The 25225-nt window shown below is 39.6% G+C and overlaps 4 protein-coding genes across 4 annotated transcripts in view; 1 reads left to right on the top strand and 3 right to left on the bottom strand.

Moving 5' to 3' along the window:
• caln1 (calneuron 1) overlaps positions 1–25225 on the top strand; it is a 192928-nt gene that overhangs the window by 58903 nt on the left and 108800 nt on the right. The window lies entirely within an intron of this gene.
• Positions 3046–6649, bottom strand: LOC122983864 (serine/threonine-protein kinase pim-1-like). The gene is made up of 9 exons (XM_044354039.1): positions 6542–6649; positions 5959–6318; positions 5390–5551; positions 5206–5300; positions 5009–5056; positions 4700–4897; positions 4409–4589; positions 4129–4299; positions 3046–4017 (listed from the first exon to the last, which is right to left on the bottom strand). The coding sequence occupies exons 1-9, from the start codon at positions 6591–6593 to the stop codon at positions 3926–3928; spliced, it is 1359 nt and encodes a 452-aa protein (XP_044209974.1). The 5' UTR covers positions 6594–6649; the 3' UTR covers positions 3046–3925.
• LOC122983861 (serine/threonine-protein kinase pim-1-like) lies at positions 12785–15515 on the bottom strand. The gene is made up of 9 exons (XM_044354035.1): positions 15449–15515; positions 14866–15225; positions 14286–14459; positions 14101–14195; positions 13906–13953; positions 13600–13794; positions 13311–13491; positions 13031–13201; positions 12785–12916 (listed from the first exon to the last, which is right to left on the bottom strand). The coding sequence occupies exons 1-9, from the start codon at positions 15498–15500 to the stop codon at positions 12825–12827; spliced, it is 1368 nt and encodes a 455-aa protein (XP_044209970.1). The 5' UTR covers positions 15501–15515; the 3' UTR covers positions 12785–12824.
• On the bottom strand, positions 22152–25084 carry LOC122983859 (serine/threonine-protein kinase pim-1-like). The gene is made up of 9 exons (XM_044354030.1): positions 24789–25084; positions 24205–24564; positions 23619–23798; positions 23435–23529; positions 23239–23286; positions 22930–23127; positions 22639–22819; positions 22359–22529; positions 22152–22244 (listed from the first exon to the last, which is right to left on the bottom strand). The coding sequence occupies exons 1-9, from the start codon at positions 24838–24840 to the stop codon at positions 22153–22155; spliced, it is 1377 nt and encodes a 458-aa protein (XP_044209965.1). The 5' UTR covers positions 24841–25084; the 3' UTR covers position 22152.

The following is a 25225-nucleotide window of genomic DNA, read 5'->3' as shown; positions in this document are numbered from 1 at the left end:
CTTCAATTCTCTCCACTGTAAGGCAGAGTAGCAGCAGTAGATAGAGCCTTGCGTTAGCCAACGCAACAGTTAGCTTGTTGTAGCAGCCTGAAGGCCTCTTTATACATCCATGGAAGGACTGTTAAGGACTGTTGTTAAACTAACGGGAGAAATTATCTGGATTGTGCAGCAGGACGCTGCCGTGGAGGCTGGAGAGAGAAGCAACCAGAGAAACAACCAGGAGAGTTAGCTTGTTTGTCATTGTTGCTAATGATATCAGACTGGTTAAGCAGCAGCCACAAAGTTTTGTTAACTAACAAACAAGATGACCAACAGCTACAAATGGACGTTATGACATGAATACTTCATCTCCATGATAGAAAGAAGAAGACGTCAGATAACGTGAGTCAGATACAGTTTCTCTCTGTCTGTCTCTTTGGTCGCTAATTTCATCTCTGATGGTTAAATGTTTCTGTGTGGCTTTTTTGTTTTTTTTATCTCCTTAAGAATGCAGCAGAGATCATATAATATGTTGTGGGTAACGTTAGTGTGCTTGTTGAAGTTACAGTGAGCTGTCTGGACTCATTCATTCATTCGTTTTTAATTGAGTGGTTGTTCAGTCACCTGTTGATGTGTGATTAGTGAATGAGTACAGGAGGTCTGGCTGCTTGCTTCTGACAGTTTCTTTAGTTCGTTTTAAGCTGAGTCGTATATTGAGTGATAAACTTAAAGTAACTAGAATAACAAGTGTTAACTACTGGTGTAACGGATTGTAGTTGATCCGTGATCCGTACGGATCGCACCCCACGGTTCGGCAGGCATATGAACTGCGGATTAATTGCAAAATTTAATGTCTCATTTAAGACAAAGTAAACAAACTGCTGTAAGTACAAGTCATGGACAGACAGCATGTCGCTAACGTTAACAGGGATTTCGAAGAGCAACGATCAAACCAGCATCTAATTCGGTTCCGAAGTGACATTTGAGTTATGTTTAGCTGCTGTTTAATGTGCTGCAGCTGAGCAGCTAATTAGCATCTAGCTGCTAACTGACGTTAGCGGTGAATGTTTGTTATCATCAAGTTGTGATGATGTGGACAGAGGCTGTTTCATTCACTGTTTAAAAGAGGAAGGTTTCATGCCTCATATTGCAATAACTGAGCATTGAATATTTAATATATTTTTATTTTATTTTATTTAAACATTGGACATCTTAAATGTTGTTTTCATTTAAGACCATGGGCAAAAGTACGATCCGAACCGTGAGTTTTGTGTTATATATTTCTGTATACTAAAAAAATATATTGGAAACACGTGTATATCATGTGATATGTTTTCTGTTTTTGATGAGAACATAAATTTGTTTTCACAATAGAACAGTACTATAATTTTGAATTTCACTTTGTTGGTAAAATGATACATTTGCAGGGCTGTAGTCAACCAAAGAAAATCTTGGTCGACTGAAATCGTAAATAATCTAAAACTAATTGATTAGTCGCAGGTGGGTTGGGGGGTGTCACAGGACAGAGTGCACAGTGAACTCACATTTCTCCGTTTTGCCTCTTCCGGTTAGGCTAACCTATTGTTGCTAACTTCGGAGCTAACCCCCTTCACTTTTGCAGCACTTGGGGAAACAACAGACGTGACTTTTTAGCATTTATTTACTGTTACACTTTAGTCTGTACTGTACATTTACTGCCAGACTGAGAACTTACCGCTAACCTTTTCCTCTGCTCCGCTCGCATCCACCGTCACTTTCCCGCCGCTCTCTCCCCACTTGCTACGCAAACATACTAACCACTGCCCTATTCCTAAACTGAGTTACGCTACCGATATTTAGAAAGAAGAAGACGTCAGATTTTTGGCATTAAAAACTATGTTTTAGCCTAGATGAGGTTCGTTGATAATATTACAGGAGAAACACAGATTCAGTAAACGTTCAGTAGACGTTGGGAACCGTTAGACCCAGCAGTCTCCGTTAGGTTGGGCGAGTTCAAAGTTGTGAAAACAACGGGGGTGTTTTGAATACACCCCCGTTGTTTTCACAGGTTATTTGTTAGTCTGTTCCTCCCGCCACAGGAAATAATGGGTTGATCCTGGAAAGCTGTTGATGTAGCACTTTTCTCCTTATGAAAATAATACAGAGATTATTCGACCAATGAGAATTTAGTCGGACGAGAGCATATTGACCAGCTAATCGACCAGCAGACTACAGCCCTACACATTTGATCCACTCCATGGCTAAAATGAGCACTTCTTTGTTTAGAGACAATATGTATATGCTAAATGTCCTTAAAGAAGCAGCCTTTTCACCACTCAAGCAAGTTGTTTTATTGGTATATAAAATTGCCCCCCACCCCTCTGATTTCATCAGATGGGACAATGATATAGTTTGATGCGGTTTGTTGTAAGATTCCATGTTGGTTTTCCTCCTGTCCTCCCCAATTTTTTGAGTCACTAGCCGCCACTAATATATAAAATATATGTGTGTGTGTGTGTGTGTGTGTGTTTGTACACAGACACACAGGTTGTTTTTATGAAGTGTTCATATTAAACAAAAACTTAAACTCCCAAGAATGAATACATAATGATTATTTAAGTTGTTTTTATTTGTTATTTTAAGTAGTATATCTTTACAAACCATGCTGCAGGCAGACAGTAGTTCAAATATTGTGACAAAATAATCGCAACTCAAGGTCCACTTACTAGCTTTTTCAGAGCTTTTAGCCACATATCACGCTCTTAATCAGTGAAAGGAGCTGACTTTTAAATTTCTTGTCAGTCCAGATGCCTTTTCAAAAAAGTTAAGTTTCCCTATAATGTTTGAAATTATAGTATTGTTTTTCAGAAACAGTGTGGCATCATCAGGAAACTGACTTATGTTTGATAATAAAGTGATAATATAAAGTTCACCTGATAAAAACAAACAAACAAAAAAAGAAATTCTGCACTTAAAATAAATACAGTGAGTTGAAATTTAGGTGACGAGCCCTGGCTAAGAGATAAACTACTGCATTGGTACAGAACATGAGTTCAAGGAGGACTTGACATCAAATGAACAGATGAATGAATGGCTGAATGATATTTATTGTCATTATACTCAGGTACAATGAGGTTTCACATGGCTTCTCCTGATGTAGTTACAATAAATAAAAGCAGTAAAGCAGCAGTATAAGTTGTTGATTTTCCTCTGTTCATTACACAAACTATTGCACAAACTGTCTGTTGGTCAGTTCGATAGTGTTAAGAAGATCTGATTTGCTATTTTATGCACTATTTCAATGTTATTTTTGTGTCAGATGAAATTACTATTAAGATAAATGTAAAATGTTATTGAAAATTAAAGAAAGAAAATTTATATCACTCAAAAAGCAACAAGAAAGATTATGATGATTCTCTGTGGTCTAAACAAAAAAAAAGGATTCTTTCATTTTCTTTTTTTTAATGTTTATTTTCATGGACTTATTGTGGACATTATTATTGTTATTGTTGTCTTTCTGATTACGTTTGTCATTATTATGACATAATGGCTCGTTGGCTCCTAATTGCTCATCAGCAGCAGCTCCTGACCCAGCCCAAGCTCTCTAAGAAGACGAGGAAAAACTCCCCAAAATCCTGAGACCGGAAGGAAAATGGGAAGAAACCTCGGGAAAGGCAATTCAAAGAGAGATCCCCTCTCCTCGGATGACTGGGGGTGCTACAGGAACTACAAGTGGGGAAAAAAGTAAAAGTATTAAAGTAAAATGTCCAAAATAATCAGCCGAATTAGATGATTCCAATTAAAAACGGTCCAGCCGCACTCGTCCACATCCGCCTTCCTGTCGAAGAGAAAACAGTGCTAGTGGTATTCATGTAATGAGCGGCCGTAAGTGGAAAACAAATCTTGATTGATGACTGATGATTGTAAATGTTTGTAAGTGTGTGTGTGTGTGTGTGTAGTGTCCGGTTTATCTGAGCCATGGGTGGTGCTGTAGTTGGTCAAGTGTGGGTCGCCGCTCGGGAACTTTGTTCAGACATTTCTGCAAGAAATCCTGGCATTCTGGAGAGAAAGAAGAAGAAAGATGAAGGCAACAGCTTCAGCGATCCATCGAAACGTGAACTAAAATAAACAGAATTATGTCATGTTTGCCTATAAGCATGTTTTTCATACCCTTGGACAGCTTGTTGCTGATTTTTGGCTTGTTGTCCTTGAACTCTCTGGTCCTAAATGATTCCCTGTGCAGTATTTCATGCAGGACTATTCCCAGCTGCCAAACTGTTGTGGGGCTGGCACTGTAGGCATGACGACTGTACCACTCCGGGGGGGCGAAACATGAGGTACCTGAAATACACAGACATAATAAAGACTGTGATGAGGAGGCGGAGAGGCTTTCTTTAAATGTAAAAGTCACCGATTGGTGAAGAGCGGGAGTAGTACCCAGACATCATACCGTAAAAGACGCGGCACAACGATCTTCTCTTAAAGAAGCAGCTCAAGCCAAAGTCAATGAGACGGACACGTGGGACGTCAGCGCCGGTCTCGATCAGGATGTTTTCCGTCTTGATGTCTCGGTGAAAGATGTTTTTATCCTGAAGTTCTATTGTAGCGTCCAGCAGCTGTTTCAATATGATCTGAGGAAGAGATAGAGAGATGAGATGAGGGGAGAGGGAGTGTTTGATCTGCCAACATGGCCTTAACTTGCACACAAACACATATTCACCAGGATCCTCCAGTTACTTACCTTGGCCTCCTCCTCTTTTAAGCATCCTCCGTTGGCCTCATTGTAGTCGAAGAGGTCTACAGAGGGGACTGGTCTCTCCAGGACCAATATGAGCTCCTTGTCCAGATCGTACCAGTCCAGCAGGGACACAGCTGATCCAGTCATACCGAGTTTTAACATCACGGCGACCTCCACAGAGAGCTGTTTCCCATTCTTATCCTGAAACATCAAAACAAATAGAAGGTTAAGGGAAAGAAGCTCCGTAAATACTCATAAATAATCCATAATACATTTAGTTCAGTCCAAGAAATGTTGGTGTTGCTCACTTACCACTTCTTTGCAGAACAGTTTGTTGTTTGCGACGTGTTTAATGGCTACCTACAAGACACAAACAGGTATTTAGTTAACACTTTCTGAACATACTGTGTCGGGCTGTGTTCAGACCAACATGAAATATTAACCCTGCGTAAAAAAAAATGCAGCAAAACAATGCAGGTTAAACATGAGAATGTGTATGTAACACTCACTGGTAAATTATCTGCTTTGCGGTAGCCGGCAAACACAGATCCACATCCTCCTTCACCAAGCTGGTTCCCCTCTACGTATTTGGCCTCAAACTCAGCTAAACAGTGACATTTTGTTTTAGTTCAGTTGTTTGGAACATTAATTCATTTCATGTTACTTAAAGCCTTCAATAATCTATCTACTAACCTCTGCGGGCCTCTACTGAGCAGGTGGAGTCCTCCTTGGTCTCTTCCAAACTCCTCTTCTTCTTCCTGGTTGGTCCTTCTCCATCAGCAGTGGCTCTCCTCTTAACACCTCTCGGGGCCAGAGATGTACTGCACCCCTCTAATGGGTTGCTGCTGCTGCTCTCTACAGATGAGAAACACCCAGAGTAATATTAGATTGTTGATGATGATTAAAAAAAAAAGTACAGGGTTGGAGTTGAGATTTAGGTAGCCTAGCTTAGCACAAAGATTTGAGGCAGGGGGAAGAGTTACCCTGGCTCTGTCCAAAGTGGAAAAAATATGCCTCCCAACACCTTTAACGTTGACGCATTTGAAAACACATTTCTCTCTTCCCTCCAGTGGCATCTATCCATAGTTTTGTTTATATATATATTATAGATTTTTGACTTAAAAGCCAACAGTTTGTGTGTGTTTTGTGGATTATTCGTTGCATTTAGGGTGCTGTTTTTGCAAAGAGATGTTGCTTTTCTTAAATTTTTAAATATAATTTGTTAATGCTGTGAGCACCAAAAATGGAATTTCATATCTCACCTCCATTGTTGTGGGATGACGGGAAAAAAAACTTAGTGACAGATAAATTGGACAAATAAGACCAAAATATCTGCAATAAGCTTCGATTGTCCGTTGAGGTGGACGCGGACTCCTTGTCATCCAGGTGAGGGTCGAAGCTTTTCTTCTTCTTCTGTGATGGTCCCTCTCCATGTTCCTCGACTTTCCTCTTCCCTCTTTTCACACCGACACCTTCTTCTGAGCCGTTAAAAGGTTCGGCTTTAGAGACCCTTTTCCTCTTCTTGGGGGTCTCCTTGTCAGGACTGGCCTTTCTTTTCCTGGCCCTGGTCCTGCCATCCTTTACAGCCTGTGGACATTGTTGTGTCTGGCTGCTATTAATCTCTGCAAATGAGAAAACAGTGGAACATTAATTTGTTGTGAATTTTTGTCACTAATTGTATAAAATAATCTTTTTTTTAATATCAAGACACAGATCAGACTCAGATCCCAGATACATTGTCAAGGTGAGAAAAAGTGCTCAGCAACAGGAATCTGAGAAATTAGTGCCAACTGATAAATGATATAAATGAGTATAAATAAGTGATTGCCAGTTTTTCTCACTTACTTCTTCTCCTAACAGTTGGAGATTGACAAGGTTTTGCGGAGTCTTTGTTCATGACGGCGTTTAAACAAGTGTTTAACACGATAACTTCGATGCAACGAACGGATGTCGATCCAACGATTCAGTATCTGACAGTTTGTCCTGAATTCTGAGGCTTTGATGAACGGAACACGGAATGTTGTGTCATGTTCTGTTGTGACCTCACGTCAGTGACATCACACAAAATGCCTTTGATCAAAATGGCTGCCGAATATTAAATGAGATAAACTGTGTATGTGAGGCATTTAATCATGCATAATATTTATTTATATATAAGACTATAATGATGATTAACATTCTTTAAGTTTTAGTTAAAAACATTATATACAGTATATACATATTATACACATATTACACACACACACACACACACACATAAATAAATACATTTATATAGATAGATAGATAGATATCAGTGGAGGCTGGTCCATAGAGGCAGAGGAGGTTGATCCTCCTCTATTTTTGAGAGGCAAAAGAGAGATCAAAATATAAAAAAGAATATTTGGTTGAAATAAACCATTACCAAATCTCAGTATTTATAAAGTATTTTTTCTCTCTTCTTTGGGAAAAATCCATTGCTGATATGCTGTTTAAAATGCTTCAACAGCGACACCTGCAGGGCAGGAGGAGAAAGAGCAGTGTGTGAAGTGGTGGTGGTGGTGGTGGTGGCGCAATTGGTGGAGGTGGAGTGGGGGACAGAGGAGGACGGGTGCCTGCTGCCTCATCTCTTACATTGGACTCAATGCATTTCTTTTTTTTTTCATGCTAACCTGTGATTGGCCATGACACATAAAATGACGCTCCTCCCTTACTAATCAACAACCAGAATGCAATATTGACATCGAGTTGGTCCAATGATAGTTTCCAGATTTCATCTGCAATTCTCTCCACTGTAAGGCAGAGTAGCAGCAGTAGATAGATCCTTGCGTTAGCTAACACAACAGTTAGCTTGTTGTAGCAGCCTGAAGGCCTCTTTATACATCCACGGAAGGACTGTTAAGGACTGTTGTTAAGCTAACGGGAGAAATTATCTGGACTGTGCAGCAGGACGCTGTCGGGGAGGCTGGAGAGAGAATCAACCGGAGAAACAACCAGGAGAGTTAGCTTGTCTGTCATTGTTGCTAATGATATCAGACTGGTTAACCAGCAGCCGCAAAGTTCTGTTAACTAACAAACAAGATGACCAACAGCTACAAATGGACGTTATGACATGAATACTTCATCTCCATGATAGAAAGAAGAAGACGTCAGATAACGTGAGTCAGATACAGCTTCTCTCTCTCTGTCTCTTTGGTCGCTAATTTCATCTCTGATGGTTAAATGTCTCTGTGTGGCTTTTTTGTGTTTTTTATCTCCTTAACAAGAATGCAGCAGAGATCATATAATGTGTTGTGGGTAACGTTAGTTTGCTTGTTGAAGTTACAGTGAGCTGTCTGGACTCACTCATTCATTCGTTTTTAATTGAGTGGTTGTTCAGTCACCTGTTGATGTGAGATTAGTGAATGAGTGCAGGAAGTCTGGCTGCTTGCTTCTGACAGTTTCTTTAGTTCGTTTTAAGCTGAGTCGTATATTGAGTGATAAACTTAAAGTAACTAGAATAACAAGTGTTAACTACTGGTGTAACGGATTGTAGTTGACCCGTGATCCGTACGGATAGCCCCCCACGGCTCGGCAGGCATATGAACTGCGGATTAATTGTAAAATTCAATTTCTCATTTGAGGCAAAGTAAACAAACTGCTCTAAGTACAAGTCATGGACAGACAGCATGTCGCTAACAGGGATTTCGAAGAGCAACGATCAAACCAGCATCTAATTCGGTTCCGATGTGACATTTGAGTTATGTTTACCTGCTGTTTAATGTGCTGCAGCTGAGCAGCTAATTAGCATCTAGCTGCTAACTGACGTTAGCGGTGAAAGTTTATCATCAAGTTTTGATGATGTGGACAGAGGCTGTTTCATTCACTGTTTAAAAGAGGAAGGTTTCATGCCTCATATTGCAATAACTGAGCATTGAATATTTTATATATTTTATTTTATTTTATTTAAACATTGGAGCATTGTTGTTTTCATTTAGGACCATGGGCAAAAGTTTCTTGCTGTTTCTGGCTGTAAGTGTGTTACAGAATAAATAGAAAACAAAGTTTTATTTGTCTTCCCCTTTTTTTTCCGCTGATCCTAATAATGATCTGATCCGTGACTCAAATCCGTGATACGATCCGAACCGTGAGTTTTGTTATATATTTCTGTATACTACGAAAATATATTGGAAATACGTGTAAATCATGTGATATGTTTTCTGTTTTTGATGAAAACATAAATTTGTTGTCACAATAGAACAGTACTATAAATTTGAATTTCACTTTGTTGGTAAAATGACACATTTGCAGGGCTGTAGTCAACCAAAGAAAATCTTGGTCGACTGAAATCGTACATAATCTTCAACTAATTGATTAGTCGCGGGTGGGTTGGGGGGTGTAACGGGACAGAGAGCACAGTGAACTCACATTTCTCCGTTTTGCCTCCTCTGGTTAGGCTAACCTATTGTTGCTAACTTCGGAGCTAACCCCCTTCACTTTTGCAGCACTTGGGGAAACAACAGACGTGACTTTTTTTTAAGCATTTATTAACTGTTACACTTTAGTCTGTACTGTACATTTACTGCCAGACTGAGAACTTACCGTTAACCTTTTCCTCTGCTCCGCTCGCATCCACCGTCACTTTCCCGCCGCCCTCTCCCCACTTGCTACGCAAACATACTAACCACTGCCCTATTCCTAAACTGAGTTACGCTACCGATATGTAGAAAGAAGAAGACGTCAGATTTTTGGCATTAAAAACTATGTTTTAGCCTGGAGGAGGTTCGTTGATAATATTACAGGAGAAACAGATTCAGTAAACATTCAGTGAACGTTGGGTACCGTTAGACCCAGCAGTCTCCATTAGGTTGGGCGAGTTCAAAGTTGTGAAAACAACGGGGGTGTTTTGAATACACCCCCGTTGTTTTCACAGGTTATTTGTTAGTCTGTCCCTCCCGCCGCAGGAAATAATGGGTTGATCCTGGAAAGCTGTTGATGTAGCACTTTTCTCCTTATGAAAATAACACGGAGATTATTCGACCGATGAGAATTTAGTTGGACAAGAGCATATTGACCAACATATACACACACAGGTTGGTTTTATGAAGTGTTCATATTAAACAAACACTTAAACTCCCAAGAATGAATACATAATGATTATTTAAGTTATTTTTATTTATTTTACGTAGTATATTTTTACAAACCATGCTGCAGGCAGACAATAATTAAAACATTGTGTGACAAAATAATCGCAACTCAAGGTCCACTTACTAGCCTTTCCAGAGCTTTCAGCCACATATCACGCTCTTAATCAGTGAAAGGAGCTGACTTTTAAATTTCTTGTCAGTCCAGATGCCTTCTCAAAAAAGTTAAGTTTCTCTATAATGTTTGAAATTATAGTATTGTTTTTCAGAAACAGCGTGGCATCATCAGGAAACTGACTTATGTTTGATAATTAAGTGATACTATTTGTTTGTTTGATAAAATCAATGAATTATACTCTTGTGTAAGGAGTGTTTTTGTCCAGTTTTTAAAAAGGGAAGAAGGCTAGCTGGGTCTAGGATAGTCATGTTGGATTGGTTGTGCAGCCCGTCTACCCTCTATACTATGTGGATGGGGCCCTGAGTTCTTTTTCCTTATTTCCTTTGTTATATTATCTCTAATTTATTTAATGTCTTTTGCTTGGGTCACTTTGGAAATCCTATACCTCTTGAATATAACTTATTGTGAGACCACAGTGTAACAAACAATTGAGTGTACTAACCCTTTAACACAGTACAATACCACACTCTAATATAAGTTGGTATAGGGTATGAAGGCTATTTAGCTTTTAACCTCTGAAATAGTGAACACACTCAGAAACCATTTAAAATTAGAAGTAATAATTTCCTCCTTTAATTCTAAGCAAAATTAAATGAAAATAATATTAAATTAAATACCAGGAGTGTTCACTGCTTTTGTTTCACAAGTCACACAGTAGTTTTGCCTTTTTACCTTTCCAACTTTACCTTTTTCCAACCTTAAATTATATGCTTTTACTTGTCCACTGAATTATTTTAGTGACCAAACACACACACACATTATCACTCTATGCTAAGCCGACAAAAAGGATATAACAAAATAAAATAAAAGCGTTGCAGGCCTGATGCGGTGCTTGTGATCGTAGGGACACAGAGAAAGCTAACAGTCCACAGGTCTCTGTCCATGAGCAGGATGGCAGCACTCGGGCATATTCACGGAGTTTGGTGGTTATCCAGCGTTGCCAGAGGAACTATGAGCATCCCCGGGTGGCTCAGAGCGATGTCTGGTTGTTGTCCCTCGTTTCCAGGTCGGAATAAGTCCAGACGAAGCTACTTTGTCGAGCTGGGTTAGCTAGCAGCAGCCTACAGTCCGTTCACATTGCTAACTCACCGCTCACTTCATTAACGAGCAGCCTCTTTCAAGTTGGCTACAGCGCAGCAGACTTCGGATAGAAGTTATCTGTTGCTCCCAAAACATATCCTCTTACAGATTATCGAGCTGACAATCTAAGACTCAGGTACATCTATACTTTTTCCTGCACAACTTCGGATATCCCCCAGAAAAACTCCCGCATTAGCTCGTTCACTTTCTGCTGCTTTCTTCTCCGCTCCTCCAGTCTCTCTCCTCTTTCTCTCTTACTCCCCCTGTCTGCGTACACACACGTCAGCCAAGTAACACACACAAACCTATTTGACCATATTCACCTCTCCAGAAAGACACCACTCTATTTTATTAGCAGCTTTTTTTTATCAAAAAGAAATAAAATAAAATACCTGTATGCATTTTTAACATCCTTAACATGTTTACTCATGAACTTGACCTTTTTAAACACAATGAGAAATATGAATTTTAACCATACTCTTTTAACAAACCCTATTTATCTATTTATCTATTACAGACAACTATTTATAAACATATTTTTAACTGGGCTACAGTTGGTTAGTGGGTTGGCTGCTGACTCGGCCCAACAGTTTAGTCCAGAGCAAGATACTATATCTTGACTGGCCAAATTACCAATATTGACACTTGTGGTCCCCAGAGAATGATTGCTAATAATTTTGGTGACTCCCTCAAGATTTCCACTCGTGCTACCAATTTTCCTTTAAGGCAGCCCCAGCAGTAACTAATCACTTGTAGCATTTTTGTGGATATTCATGGTCCTCAGAGGATTAATCCATGTGTTTTGGTGACCTTCTGACTTTGCACAAGGTAAAAGTCACAACCGTTCATTTCATGAGCAGGTTTATCCTCTGAGTTTAATTTTACATTTCAGTGTGCTAATATTATTTATGTTTATCTGCAGTCATTCAGCTGATGAATGTTGAATTTAATCGATAATAGAGAGCTGTCTGACAAGAAGTTATTTCACCTAGTTATTCAAACTTTTTCGAATTTATCACTTCTGGCTTGTCTTTTTGATAATCCTGCAACAAGCAGAAAACAGGCTGACATCAAATGAACAGATGAATGATATTTATTGTCATTATACTCAGGTACAATGAGATTTCACATGGCTTCTCCTGATGTAGTTATAATAAATAAATGTAAAATGTTATTGAAAATTAAAAGAAAATTTATATCACTCAAAAAGCAATAAGAAAGATTATGATGATTCTCTGTGGTCTAAACATAAAAAAAGGATTCTTTCATTTTCTTTTTTTTAAATGTTTATTTTCATGGACTTATTGTGGACATATTTATGATTACGTTTGTCATTATTATGACGTAATGGCTCGTTGGCTCCTAATTGCTCATCAGCAGCAGCTCCTGACCCAGCCCAAGCTCTCTAAGAAGACGAGGAAAAACTCCCCAAAATCCTGAGACCGGAAGGAGGAAAATGGGAAGAAACCTCGGGAAAGGCAATTCAAAGAGAGATCCCCTCTCCTCGGATGACTGGGGGTGCTACAGGAACTACAAGTGGGGAAAAAAGTAAAAGTATTAAAGTAAAATGTCCAAAATAATCAGCCGAATTAGATGATTCCAATTAAAAACGGTCCAGCCGCACTCGTCCACATCCGCCTTCCTGTCGAAGAGAAAACAGTGCTAGTGGTATTCATGTAATGAGCGGCCGTAAGTGGAAAACAAATCTTGATTGATGGCTGATGATTGTAAATGTGTGTAGGTGTGTGTGTGTGTGTGTAGTGTCGGTTTATCTGAGCCATGGGTGGTGCTGTAGTTGGTCAAGTGTGGGTCGCCGCTCGGGAACTTTGTTCAGACATTTCTGCAAGAAATCCTGGCATTCTGGAGAGAAAGAAGGAGAAGAAAGATGAAGGCAACAGCTTCAGCGATCCATCGAAACGTGAACTAAAGTAAACAGAATTATGTCATGTTTGCCTATAAGCATGTTTTTCATACCTTTGGACAGCTTGTTGCTGATTTTTGGCTTGTTGTCCTTGAACTCTCTGGTCCTAAATGATTCCCTGTGCAGTATTTCATGCAGGACTATTCCCAGCTGCCAAACTGTTGTGGGGCCGGCACTGTAGGCATGACGACTGTACCACTCCGGGGGGGCGAAACATGAGGTACCTGAAATACACAGACATAATAAAGACTGTGATGAGGAGGCGGAGAGGCTTTCTTTAAATGTAAAAGTCACCAATTGGTGAAGAGCGGGAGTAGTACCCAGACATCATACCGTAAAAGACGCGGCACAACGATCTTCTCTTAAAGAAGCAGCTCAAGCCAAAATCAATGAGACGGACACGAGGGACGTCAGCGCCGGTCTCGATCAGGATGTTTTCCGTCTTGATGTCTCGGTGAAAGATGTTTTTATCCTGAAGTTCTATTGTAGCGTCCAGCAGCTGTTTCAATATGATCTGAGGAAGAGATAGAGAGAGGAGATGAGGGGAGAGGGAGTGTTTGATCTGCCAACATGGCCTTAACTTGCACACAAACACGTTAACCAGAATCCTCCAGTTACTTACCTTGGCCTCCTCCTCTTTTAAGCATCCGTTGGCCTCATTGTAGTCGAAGAGGTCTACAGAGGGGACTGGTCTCTCCAGGACCAATATGAGCTCCTTGTCCAGATCATACCAGTCCAGCAGGGACACAGCTGATTCAGTCATACCGAGTTTTAACATCACGGCGACCTCCACAGAGAGCTGTTTCCCATTCTTATCCTGAAACATCAAAACAAATAGAAGGTTTAGGGAAAGAAGCTCCGTAAATACTCATAAATAATCCATAATGCATTTAGTTCAGTCCAGGAAATGTTGGTGTTGCTCACTTACCACTTCTTTGCAGAACAGTTTGTTGCTTGCGACGTGTTTAATGGCTACCTACAAGACACAAACAGGTATTTGGTTAACACTTTCTGAACATACTGTGTCGGGCTGTGTTCAGACCAACATGCAATATTAACCCTGTGTAAAAAAATGCAGCAAAACAATGCAGGTTAAACATGAGAATGTGTATGTAACACTCACTGGTAAATTATCTGCTTTGCGGTAGCCGGCAAACACAGATCCACATCCTCCTTCACCAAGCTGGTTCCCCTCTTCATATTTGGCCTCAAACTCAGCTAAACAGTGACATTTTTGTTTTAGTTCAGTTGTTTGGAACATTAATTCATTTCATGTTACTTAAAGCCTTCAATAATCTACGTACTAACCTCTGCGGGCCTCTACTGAGCAGGTGGAGTCCTCCTTGGTCTCTTCTTCGATCTCTTCCAAGCTCCTCTTCTTCTTCCTGGTTGGTCCTTGTCCATCAGCAGTGGCTCTCCTCTTAACGCCTCTCGGGGCCACAGATGTACTGCACCCCTCTAACGGGTTGCTGCTGCTGCTCTCTACAGATGAGAAACACCCAGAGTAATATTAGATTGTTGATGATGATTTAAAAAAAAGTACAGGGTTGGAGTTGAGATTTAGGTAGCCTAGCTTAGCATAAAGATTTGAGGCAGGGAGAAGAGTTACCCTGGCTCTGTCCAAAGTGGAAAAAATATGCCTCCCAACACCTTTAACATTGACGCATTTAAAAACACATTTCTCTCTTCCCTCCAGTGGCATCTATCCATAGTTTTGTTTATATATATATTTTAGATTTTTGACTTAAAAGCCAACAGTTTGTGTGTGTTTTGTGGATTATTCATTGCATTTAGGGTGCTGTTTTTGCAAAGAGATGTTGCTTTTCTTAAATTTTTAAATATAATTTGTTAATGCTGTGAGCACCAAAAATGGAATTTCATATCTCACCTCCATTGTTGTGGGATGACGGGAAAAAAAACTTAGTGACAGATAAATTGGACAAATACGACCAAAATATCTGCAATAAGCTTCGATTGTCCGTTGAGGTGGATGCGGACTCCTTGTCATCCAGTTGAGGGTCGAAGCTTTTCTTCTTCTTCTGTGATGGTCCCTCTCCATGTTCCTCGACTTTCCTCTTCCCTCTTTTCACACCGACACCTTCTTCTGAGCCGTTACAAGGTTCGGCTTTAGAGACCCTTTTCCTCTTCTTGGGGGTCTCCTTGTCAGGACTGGCCTTTCTTTTCCTGGCCCTGGTCCTGCCATCCTTTGCAGCCTGTTGACTTTGTTGTGTCTGGCTGCTATTAATCTCTGCAAATGAGAAAACAGTGGAACATTAATTTGTTGTGAATTTTTGTCACTAATTGTATAAAATCATCTTTTTTTTAATATCAAGACACAGATCAGACTCAGATCCCAGATACATTGTCAAGGTGAGAAAAAGTGCTCAGCAACAGGAATCTGAGAAATTAGTGCCAACTGATAAATGATATAAATGAGTATAAATAAGTGATTGCCAGTTTTTCTCACTTACTTCTTCTCCTAACAGTTGGAGATTGACAAGGTTTTGCGGAGTCTTTGTTCATGACGGCGTTTAAACAAGTGTTTAACACGATAACTTCGATGCAACGAGCGAATGTCGATCCAACGATTCAGTATCTGACAGTTTGTCCTGAATTCTGAGGCTTTGATGAACGGAACACGGAATGTTGTGTCATGTTCTGTTGTGACCTCATGTCAGTGACATCACACAAAATGCCTTTGATCAAAATGGCTGCCGAATATTAAATGAGGTAAACTGTGTATGTGAGGCATTTAATCATGCATAATATTTATTTATATATAAGACTATAATGATGATTAACATTCTTTAAGTTTTAGTTAAAAATATTAAAAGTCAAAAACATTATATACAGTTTATACATATTATACACATACTACACACACACACACATAAATAAATAAATTTATATAGATAGATAGATATCAGTGGAGGCTGGTCCATAGATGCAGAGGAGGTTGATCCTCCTGTATTTTTAAGAGGCAAAAGGGAGATCAAAATATAAAAAAGAATATTTGGTTGAAATAAACCATTACCAAATCTCAGTATTTATAAAGTGTTTTTTCTCTCTTCTTTGGAAAAAATCCATTGCTGATATGCTGTTTAAAATGCTTCAACTGCGACACCTGCAGGGCAGGAGGAGAAAGAGCAGTGTGTGAAGTAGTGGTGGTGGTGGGGGGGGGCGCAATTGGTGGAGGTGGAGTGGGGGACAGAGGAGGACGGGTGCCTGCTGCCTCATCTCTTACATTGGACTCAATGCATTTCTTTTTTTTTTCATGCTAACCTGTGATTGGCCATCACACATAAAATGACGCTCCTCCCTTACTAATCAACAACCAGAATGCAATATTGACATCAAGTTGGTCCAATGATAGTTTCCAGATTTCATCTTCAATTCTCTCCACTGTAAGGCAGAGTAGCAGCAGTAGATAGATCCTTGCGTTAGCCAACGCAACAGTTAGCTTGATGAAGCAGCCTGAAGGCCTCTTTATACATCCACGGAAGGACTGTTAAGGACTGTTGTTAAGCTAACGGAAGAAATTATCTGGTCTGTGCAGCAGTACGCTGTCGTGGAGGCTGGAGAGAGAAGCAACCGGAGAAACAACCAGGAGAGTTAGCTTGTCTGTCATTGTTGCTAATGATATCAGACTGGTTAAGCAGCAGCCATAAAGTTCTGTTAACTAACAAACAAGATGACCAACAGCTACAAATGGACGTTATGACATGAATACTTCATCTCCATGATAGAAAGAAGAAGACGTCAGATAACGTGAGTCAGATACAGCTTCTCTCTCTCTGTCTCTTTGGTTGCTAATTTCATCTCTGATGGTTAAATGTCTCTGTGTGGCTTTTTTGTGTTTTTTATCTCCTTAACAAGAATGCAGCAGAGATCATATAATGTGTTGTGGGTAACGTTAGTTTGCTAGTTGAAGTTACAGTGAGCTGTCTGGACTCATTCATTCGTTTTTAATTGAGTGGTTGTTCTGTCACCTGTTGATGTGTGATTAGTAAATGAGTGCAGGAGGTCTGGCTGCTTGCTTCTAACAGTTCATTTAGTTCGTTTTAAGCTGAGCCGTATATTGAGTAATAAGCTTAAAGTAACTAGAATAACACGTGTTAACTACTGGTGTAACAGGCATATGAACTGCGGATTAATTGCAAAATTCAATTTCTCATTTAAGACAAAGTAAACAAACTGCTGTAAGTACAAGTCATGGACAGACAGCATGTCGCTAACAGGGATTTCGAAGAGCAACGATCAAACCAGCATCTAATTCGGTTCCGAAGTGACATTTGAGTTATGTTTAGCTGCTGTTTAATGTGCTGCAGCTGAGCAGCTAATTAGCATCTAGCTGCTAACTGACGTTAGCGGTGAATGTTTATTATCAAGTTTTGATGATGTGGACAGAGGCTGTTTCATTCACTGTTTAAAAGAGGAAGGTTTCATGCCTCATATTGCAATAACTGAGCATTTAATATTTTATATATTTTATTTTATTTTATTTAAACATTGGAGCATTGTTGTTTTCATTTAAGACCATGGGCAAAAGTTTCTTGCTGTTTCTGGCTGTAAGTGTGTTACAGAATAAATGGAAAACAGTTTTATTTGTCTCCCCCTTTTTTCCCGCTGATCCTAATAATGATCTGATCCGTGACTCAAATCCGTGATACGATCCGAACCGTGAGTTTTGTGTTATATATTTCTGTATACTAAGAAAATATATTGGAAACACGTGTAAATCATGTGATATGTTTTCTGTTTTTGATGAGAACATAATTTTTTTGTCACAATAGAACAGTACTATAAATTTGAATTTCACTTTGTTGGTAAAATGACACATTTGCAGGGCTGTAGTCAACCAAGAAAATCTTGGTCGACTGAAATCGTAAATAATCTAAAACTAATTGATTAGTCGCGGGTGGGTTGGGGGGTGTAACGGGACAGAGTGCACAGTGAACTCACATTTCTCCGTTTCGCCTCTTCCGGTTAGGCTAACCTATTGTTGCTAACTTCGGAGCTAACCCCCTTCACTTTTGCAGCACTTTGGGAAACAACAGACGTGACTTTTTAGCATTTATTAACTGTTACACTTTAGTCTGTATTGTACATTTACTGCCAGACTGAGAACTTACCGTTAACCTTTTCCTCTGCTCCGCTCGCATCCACCGTCACTTTCCCGCCGCTCTTTCCCCACTTGCTACGCAAACATACTAACCACTGCCCTATTCCTAAACTGAGTTACGCTACCGATATTTAGAAAGAAGAAGACGTCAGATTTTTGGCATTAAAAACTATGTTTTAGCCTGGAGGAGGTTCGTTGATAATATTACAGGAGAAACACAGATTCAGTAAACGTTGGGAACCGTTAGACCCAGCAGTCTCCATCAGGTTGGGCGAGTTCAAAGTTGTGAAAACAACGGGGGTGTTTTGAATACACCCCGTTGTTTTCACAGGTTATTTGTTAGTCTGTCCCTCCCGCCGCAGGAAATAATGGGTTAATCCTGGAAAGCTGTTGATGTAGCACTTTTCTCCTTATGAAAATAACACAGAGATTATTCGACCAATGAGAATTTAGTTGGACAAGAGCATATTGACCAACATATACACACACACACACAGGTTGGTTTTATGAAGTGTTCATATTAAACAAACACTTAAACTCCCAAGAATGAATACATAATGATTATTTAAGTTATTTTTATGTTATTTTACGTAGTATATTTTTACAAACCATGCTGCAGGCAGACAGTAATTAAAATATTGTGTGACAAAATAATCGCAACTCAAGGTCCACTTACTAGCCTTTCCAGAGCTTTCAGCCACATATCACGCTCTTAATCAGTGAAAGGAGCTGACTTTTAAATTTCTTGTCAGTCCAGATGCCTTTTCAAAAAAGTTAAGTTTCCCTATAATGTTTGAAATTATAGTATTGTTTTTCAGAAACAGCGTGGCATCATCAGGAAACTGACTTATGTTTGATAATTAAGTGATACTATAAAGTTCACCTGATAAAAACAAACAAACAAACAAAAAAAGAAATTCTGCACCTAAAATAAATACAGTGAGTTGAAATTTAGGTGACGAGCCCTGGCTAAGAGATAAACTACTACATATATATATAGAAGAGATCAAGGAGGACTCGCCACCTAATTCATTATCACTATAAAATGATGTGGTACATGATTGTCCTTAAGAATATTAAAAAACAGCAAATGTGTGTGAATATTTCTCCCTCAAACAATTTACAAAGACACATAAGTAGTTCTGTTCTGACTGAAGTAGCGCATTTAAAGGTATCCTTTGATGTTTCTGACCACTAGTAACGCTATGGAACAATGTTTTTATGAGTGGGTCCCCACTTTATTTACCTCATGCATGCAAATAATGACACATATACGGGTGAGGCAATACAGAATCCCACCAGTGGTTTTACACTATTCCAAAATCTACAAGGTGGTAAGGTGCCAAGAAACACAGTAATGCACGAACAAAGGAGGAAGATTGCTGGCAAGTAAAAGAGATTTAAACAAAACAGGTTTCAAAATGTCAAAACAAAACAGTTTTCAAATGGCAGAGGAAATGTCAGGGAAACATACTCAACACGTTTGTTGACTGATACCGTTGAATTATACTCTTGTGTAAGGAGTGTTTTTGTCCAGTTTTTAAAAAGGGAAGAAGGCTAGCTGGGTCTAGGATAGTCATGTTGGATTGGTTGTGTAGCCCATCTACCCTCTATACTATGTGGATGGGGCCCTGAGTTCTTTATCCTTATTTCCTTTGTTATATTATCTCTAATTTATTTAATGTCTTTTGCTTGGGTCACTTTGGAAATCCTATACCTCTTGAATATAACTTATTGTGAGACCACAGTGTAACAAACACTTGAGTGTACTAACCCTTTAACACAGTACAATACCACACTCTAATATAAGTTGGTATAGAGTATGAAGGCTATATAGCTTTTAACCTCTGAAATAGTGAACACACTCAGAAACCATTTAAAATTAGAAGTAATAATTTCCTCCTTTAATTCTAAGCAAAATTAAATGAAAATAATATTAAATTAAATACCAGGAGTGTTCACTGCTTTTGTTTCACAAGTCACACAGTAGTTTTCCCTTTTTACCTTTCCAACTTTAAATTATATGCTTTTACTTGTCCACTGAATTATTTTAGTGACCAAACACACACACATTATCACTCTATGCTAAGCCGACAAAAAGGATATAACAAAATAAAATAAAAGCGTTGCAGGCCTGATGCGGTGCTTGTGATCGTAGGGACCAAAAACTTAGTGGTCGCTTCACTCAAGTTTAGAGCATGAAACAAATAAAGCAGGTCGGTATCTTTTTCAGAGTTACGGGATCCTCCAGAGAAAGCTAACAGTCCACAGGTCTCTGTCCATGAGCGGGATGGCAGCACTCGGGCATATTCACGGAGTTTGGTGGTTATCCAGCGTTGCCAGAGGAACTCTGAGCAGCCCCGGGTGGCTCAGAGCGATGTCTGATTGTTGTCCCTCGTTTCCAGGTCGGAATAAGTCCAGACGAAGCTACTTTTGTCGAGCTGGGTTAGCTAGCAGCAGCCTACAGTCCGTTCACATTGCTAACTCACCGCTCACTTCATTAACGAGCAGCCTCTTTCAAGTTGGCTACAGCGCAGCAGACTTCGGATAGAAGTTATCTGTTACTTCCAAAACTTGTCCTCTTACAGATTATCGAGCTGACAATCTAAAACTCAGGTACATCTATACTTTTTCCTGCACAACTTCGGATATCCCCCAGAAAAACTCCTGCATTAGCTTGTTCACCGTAACACACACAAACCTATTTGACCATATTCACCTCTCCAGAAAGACACCACTCTATTTTATTAGCAGCTTTTTTTATCAAAAGGAAATAAAATAAAATACCTGTATGCATTTTTAACATCCTTAACATGTTTACTCATGAACTAAACACAATGAGAAATATGAATTTTAACCATACTCTTTTAACAAACCCTATTTATCTGTCACAGACAACTATTTACAAACATATTTTTAACTGGGCTACAGTTACAATTCTCCCCAGAGAATGATTGCTAATAATTTTGGTGACTCCCTCAAGATTTCCGCTCGTGCTACCAATTTTCCTTTAAGGCAGCCCCAGCAGTAACTAATCACTTGTAGCATTTTTGTGGATATTCATGGTCCTCAGAGGATTAATCCATGTGTTTTGGTGACCTTCTACCTTTGCACAAGGTAAAAGTCACAACCGTTCATTTCATGAGCAGGTTTATCCTCTGAGTTTAATTTTACATTTCAGTGTGCTAATATTATTTATGTTTATCTGCAGTCATTCAGCTGATGAATGTTGAATTTAATCGATAATAGAGAGCTGTCTGACAAGGAGTTATTTCACCTAATTATTCAAACTTTTTCTAATTTATCACTTCTGGCTTGTCTTTTTGATAATCCTGCAACAAGCAGAAAACAGGCTGACATCAAATGAACAGATGAATGATATTTATTGTCATTATACTCAGGTACAATGAGATTTCACATGGCTTCTCCTGATGTAGTTATAATAAATAAATGTAAAATGTTATTGAAAATTAAAAGAAAATTTATATCACTCAAAAAGCAATGAGAAAGATTATGATGATTCTCTGTGGTCTAAACATAAAAAAAGGATTCTTTCATTTTCTTTTTTTTAAATGTTTATTTTCATGGACTTATTGTGGACATATTTATGATTACGTTTGTCATTATTATGACGTAATGGCTCGTTGGCTCCTAATTGCTCAGCAGCAGCAGCTCCTGACCCAGCCCAAGCTCTCTAAGAAGACGAGGAAAAACTCCCCAAAATCCGGAGGCCAGAAGGAGGAAAATGGGAAGAAACCTCGGGAAAGGCAATTCAAAGAGAGATCCCCTCTCCTCGGATGACTGGGGGTGCTACAGGAACTACAAGTGGGGAAAAAAGTAAAAGTATTAAAGTAAAATGTCCAAAATAATCAGCCGAATTAGATGATTCCAATTAAAAACGGTCCAGCCACACTCGTCCACATCCGCCTTCCTGTCGAAGAGAAAACAGTGCTAGTGGTATTCATGTAATGAGGGGCCGTAAGTGGAAAACAAATCTTGATTGATGGCTGATGATTTTAAATGTGTGTAGGTGTGTGTGTGTGTAGTGTCGGTTTATCTGAGCCATGGGTGGTGCTGTAGTTGGTCAAGTGTGGGTCGCCGCTCGGGAACTTTGTTCAGACATTTCTGCAAGAAATCCTGGCATTCTGGAGAGAAAGAAGGAGAAGAAAGATGAAGGCAACAGCTTCAGCGATCCATCGAAACTTGAACTAAAATAAACAGAATTATGTCATGTTTGCCTATAAGCATGTTTTTCGTACCTTTGGACAGCTTGTTGCTGATTTTTGGCTTGTTGTCCTTGAACTCTCTGGTCCTAAATGATTCCCTGTGCAGTATTTCATGCAGGACTATTCCCAGCTGCCAAACTGTTGTGGGGCCGGCACTGTAGGCATGACGACTGTACCACTCCGGGGGGGCGAAACATGAGGTACCTGAAATACACAGACATAATAAAGACTGTGATGAGGAGGCGGAGAGGCTTTCTTTAAATGTAAAAGTCACGAATTGGTGAAGAGCGGGAGTAGTACCCAGACATCATACCGTAAAAGACGCGGCACAACGATCTTCTCTTAAAGAAGCAGCTCAAGCCAAAGTCAATGAGACGGACACGTGGGACGTCAGCGCCGGTCTCGATCAGGATGTTTTCCGTCTTGATGTCTCGGTGAAAGATGTTTTTATCCTGAAGTTCTATTGTAGCGTCCAGCAGCTGTTTCAATATGATCTGAGGAAGAGATGGAGAGAGGAGATGAGGGGAGAGGGAGTGTTTGATCTGCCAACATGGCCTTAACTTGCACACAAACACATATTCACCAGGATCCTCCAGTTACTTACCTTGGCCTCCTCCTCTTTTAAGCATCCTCCGTTGGCCTCATTGTAGTCGAAGAGGTCTACAGAGGGGACTGGTCTCTCCAGGACCAATATGAGCTCCTTGTCCAGATCATACCAGTCCAGCAGGGACACAGCTGATCCCGTCATACCGAGTTTTAACATCACGGCGACCTCCACAGAGAGCTTTTTCCCATTCTTATCCTGAAACATCAAAACAAATAGAAGGTTAAGGGAAAGAAGCTCCGTAAATACTCATAAATCATCCATAATACATTTAGTTCAGTCCAAGAAATGTTGGTGTTGCTCACTTACCACTTCTTTGCAGAACAGTTTGTTGCTTGCGACGTGTTTAATGGCTACCTACAAGACACAAACAGGTATTTGGTTAACACTTTCTGAACATACTGTGTCAGGCTGTGTTCAGACCAACATGAAATATTAACCCTGCGTAAATAAAATGCAGCAAAACAATGCAGGTTAAACATGAGAATGTGTATGTAACACTCACTGGTAAATTATCTGCTTTGCGGTAGCCGGCAAACACAGATCCACATCCTCCTTCACCAAGCTGGTTCCCCTCTTCGTATTTGGCCTCAAACTCAGCTAAACAGTGACATTTTGTTTTAGTTCAGTTGTTTGGAACATTAATTCATTTCATGTTACTTAAAGCCTTCAATAATCTATCTACTAACCTCTGCGGGCCTCTACTGAGCAGGTGGAGTCCTCCTTGGTCTCTTCTTCGATCTCTTCCAAGTCAAGATTCCTCTTCTTCTTCCTGGTTGGTCCTTCTCCATCAGCAGTGGCTCTCCTCTTAACACCTCTCGGGGCCAGAGATGTACTGCACCCCTCTAATGGGTTGCTGCTGCTGCTCTCTACAGATGAGAAACACCCAGAGTAATATTAGATTGTTGATGATGATTTAAAAAAAAGTACAGGGTTGGAGTTGAGATTTAGGTAGCCTAGCTTAGCATAAAGATTTGAGGCAGGGGGAAAAGTTACCCTGGCTCTGTCCAAAGTGGAAAAAATACACCTCCCAACACCTTTAACGTTGACGCATTTAAAAACACATTTCTCTCTTCCCTCCAGTGGCATCTATCCATAGTTTTGTTTATATATATATTATAGATTTTTGACTTAAAAGCCAACAGTTTGTGTGTGTTTTGTGGATTATTCGTTGCATTTAGGGTGCTGTTTTTGCAAAGAGAGGTTGCTTTTCTTAAATTTTTAAATATAATTTGTTAATGCTGTGAGCACCAAAAATGGAATTTCATATCTCACCTCCATTGTTGTGGGATGACGGGAAAAAAAACTTAGTGACAGATAAATTGGACAAATAAGACCAAAATATCTGCAATAAGCTTCGAGTTTCCGTTGAGGAGGACGCGGACTCCTTGTCATCCAGGTGAGGGTCGAAGCTTTTCTTCTTCTTCTGTGATGGTCCCTCTCCATGTTCCTCGACTTTCCTCTTGCCTCTTTTCACACCGACACCTTCTTCTGAGCCGTTGCAAGGTTCGGGTTTGGAGACCCTTTTCCTCTTCTTGGGGGTCTCCTTGTCAGGACTGGCCTTTCTTTTCCTGGCCCTGGTCCTGCCATCCTTTGCAGCCTGTGGACATTGTTGTGTCTGGCTGCTATTAATCTCTGCAAATGAGAAAACAGTGGAACATTAATTTGTTGTGAATTTTTGTCACTAATTGTATAAAATAATCTTTTTTTTAATATCAAGACACAGTTCAGACTCAGATCCCAGATACATTGTCAAGGTGAGAAAAAGTGCTCAGCAACAGGAATCTGAGAAATTAGTGCCAACTGATAAATGATATAAATGAGTATAAATAAGTGATTGCCAGTTTTTTCTCACTTACTTCTTCTCCTAACAGTTGGAGATTGACAAGGTTTTTCAGAGTCTTTGTTCATGACGGCGTTTAAACAAGTGTTTAACACGATAACTTCGATACAACGAGCGAATGTTGATCCAACGATTCAGTATCTGACAGTTTGTCCTGAATTCTGAGGCTTTGATGAACGGAACACGGAATGTTGTGTCATGTTCTGTTGTGACCTCACGTCAGTGACATCACACAAAATGCCTTTGATCAAAATGGCTGCCGAATATTAAATGAGATAAACTGTGTATGTGAGGCATTTAATCATGCATAATATTTATTTATATATAAGACTATAATGATGATTAACATTCTTTAAGTTTTAGTTAAAAATATTAAAAGTCAAAAACATTATATACAGTTTATACATATATACACATATTACACACACACACACATAAATAAATAAATTTATA

The sequence above is a fragment of the Thunnus albacares genome, chromosome 6 (genome assembly GCF_914725855.1).
Source record: "Thunnus albacares chromosome 6, fThuAlb1.1, whole genome shotgun sequence".
Taxonomy (NCBI): Eukaryota; Metazoa; Chordata; class Actinopteri; order Scombriformes; family Scombridae; genus Thunnus; species Thunnus albacares.
Note: the sequence above shows the minus strand (reverse complement) of the source record. Positions and strands in the feature narration are given on the sequence as shown.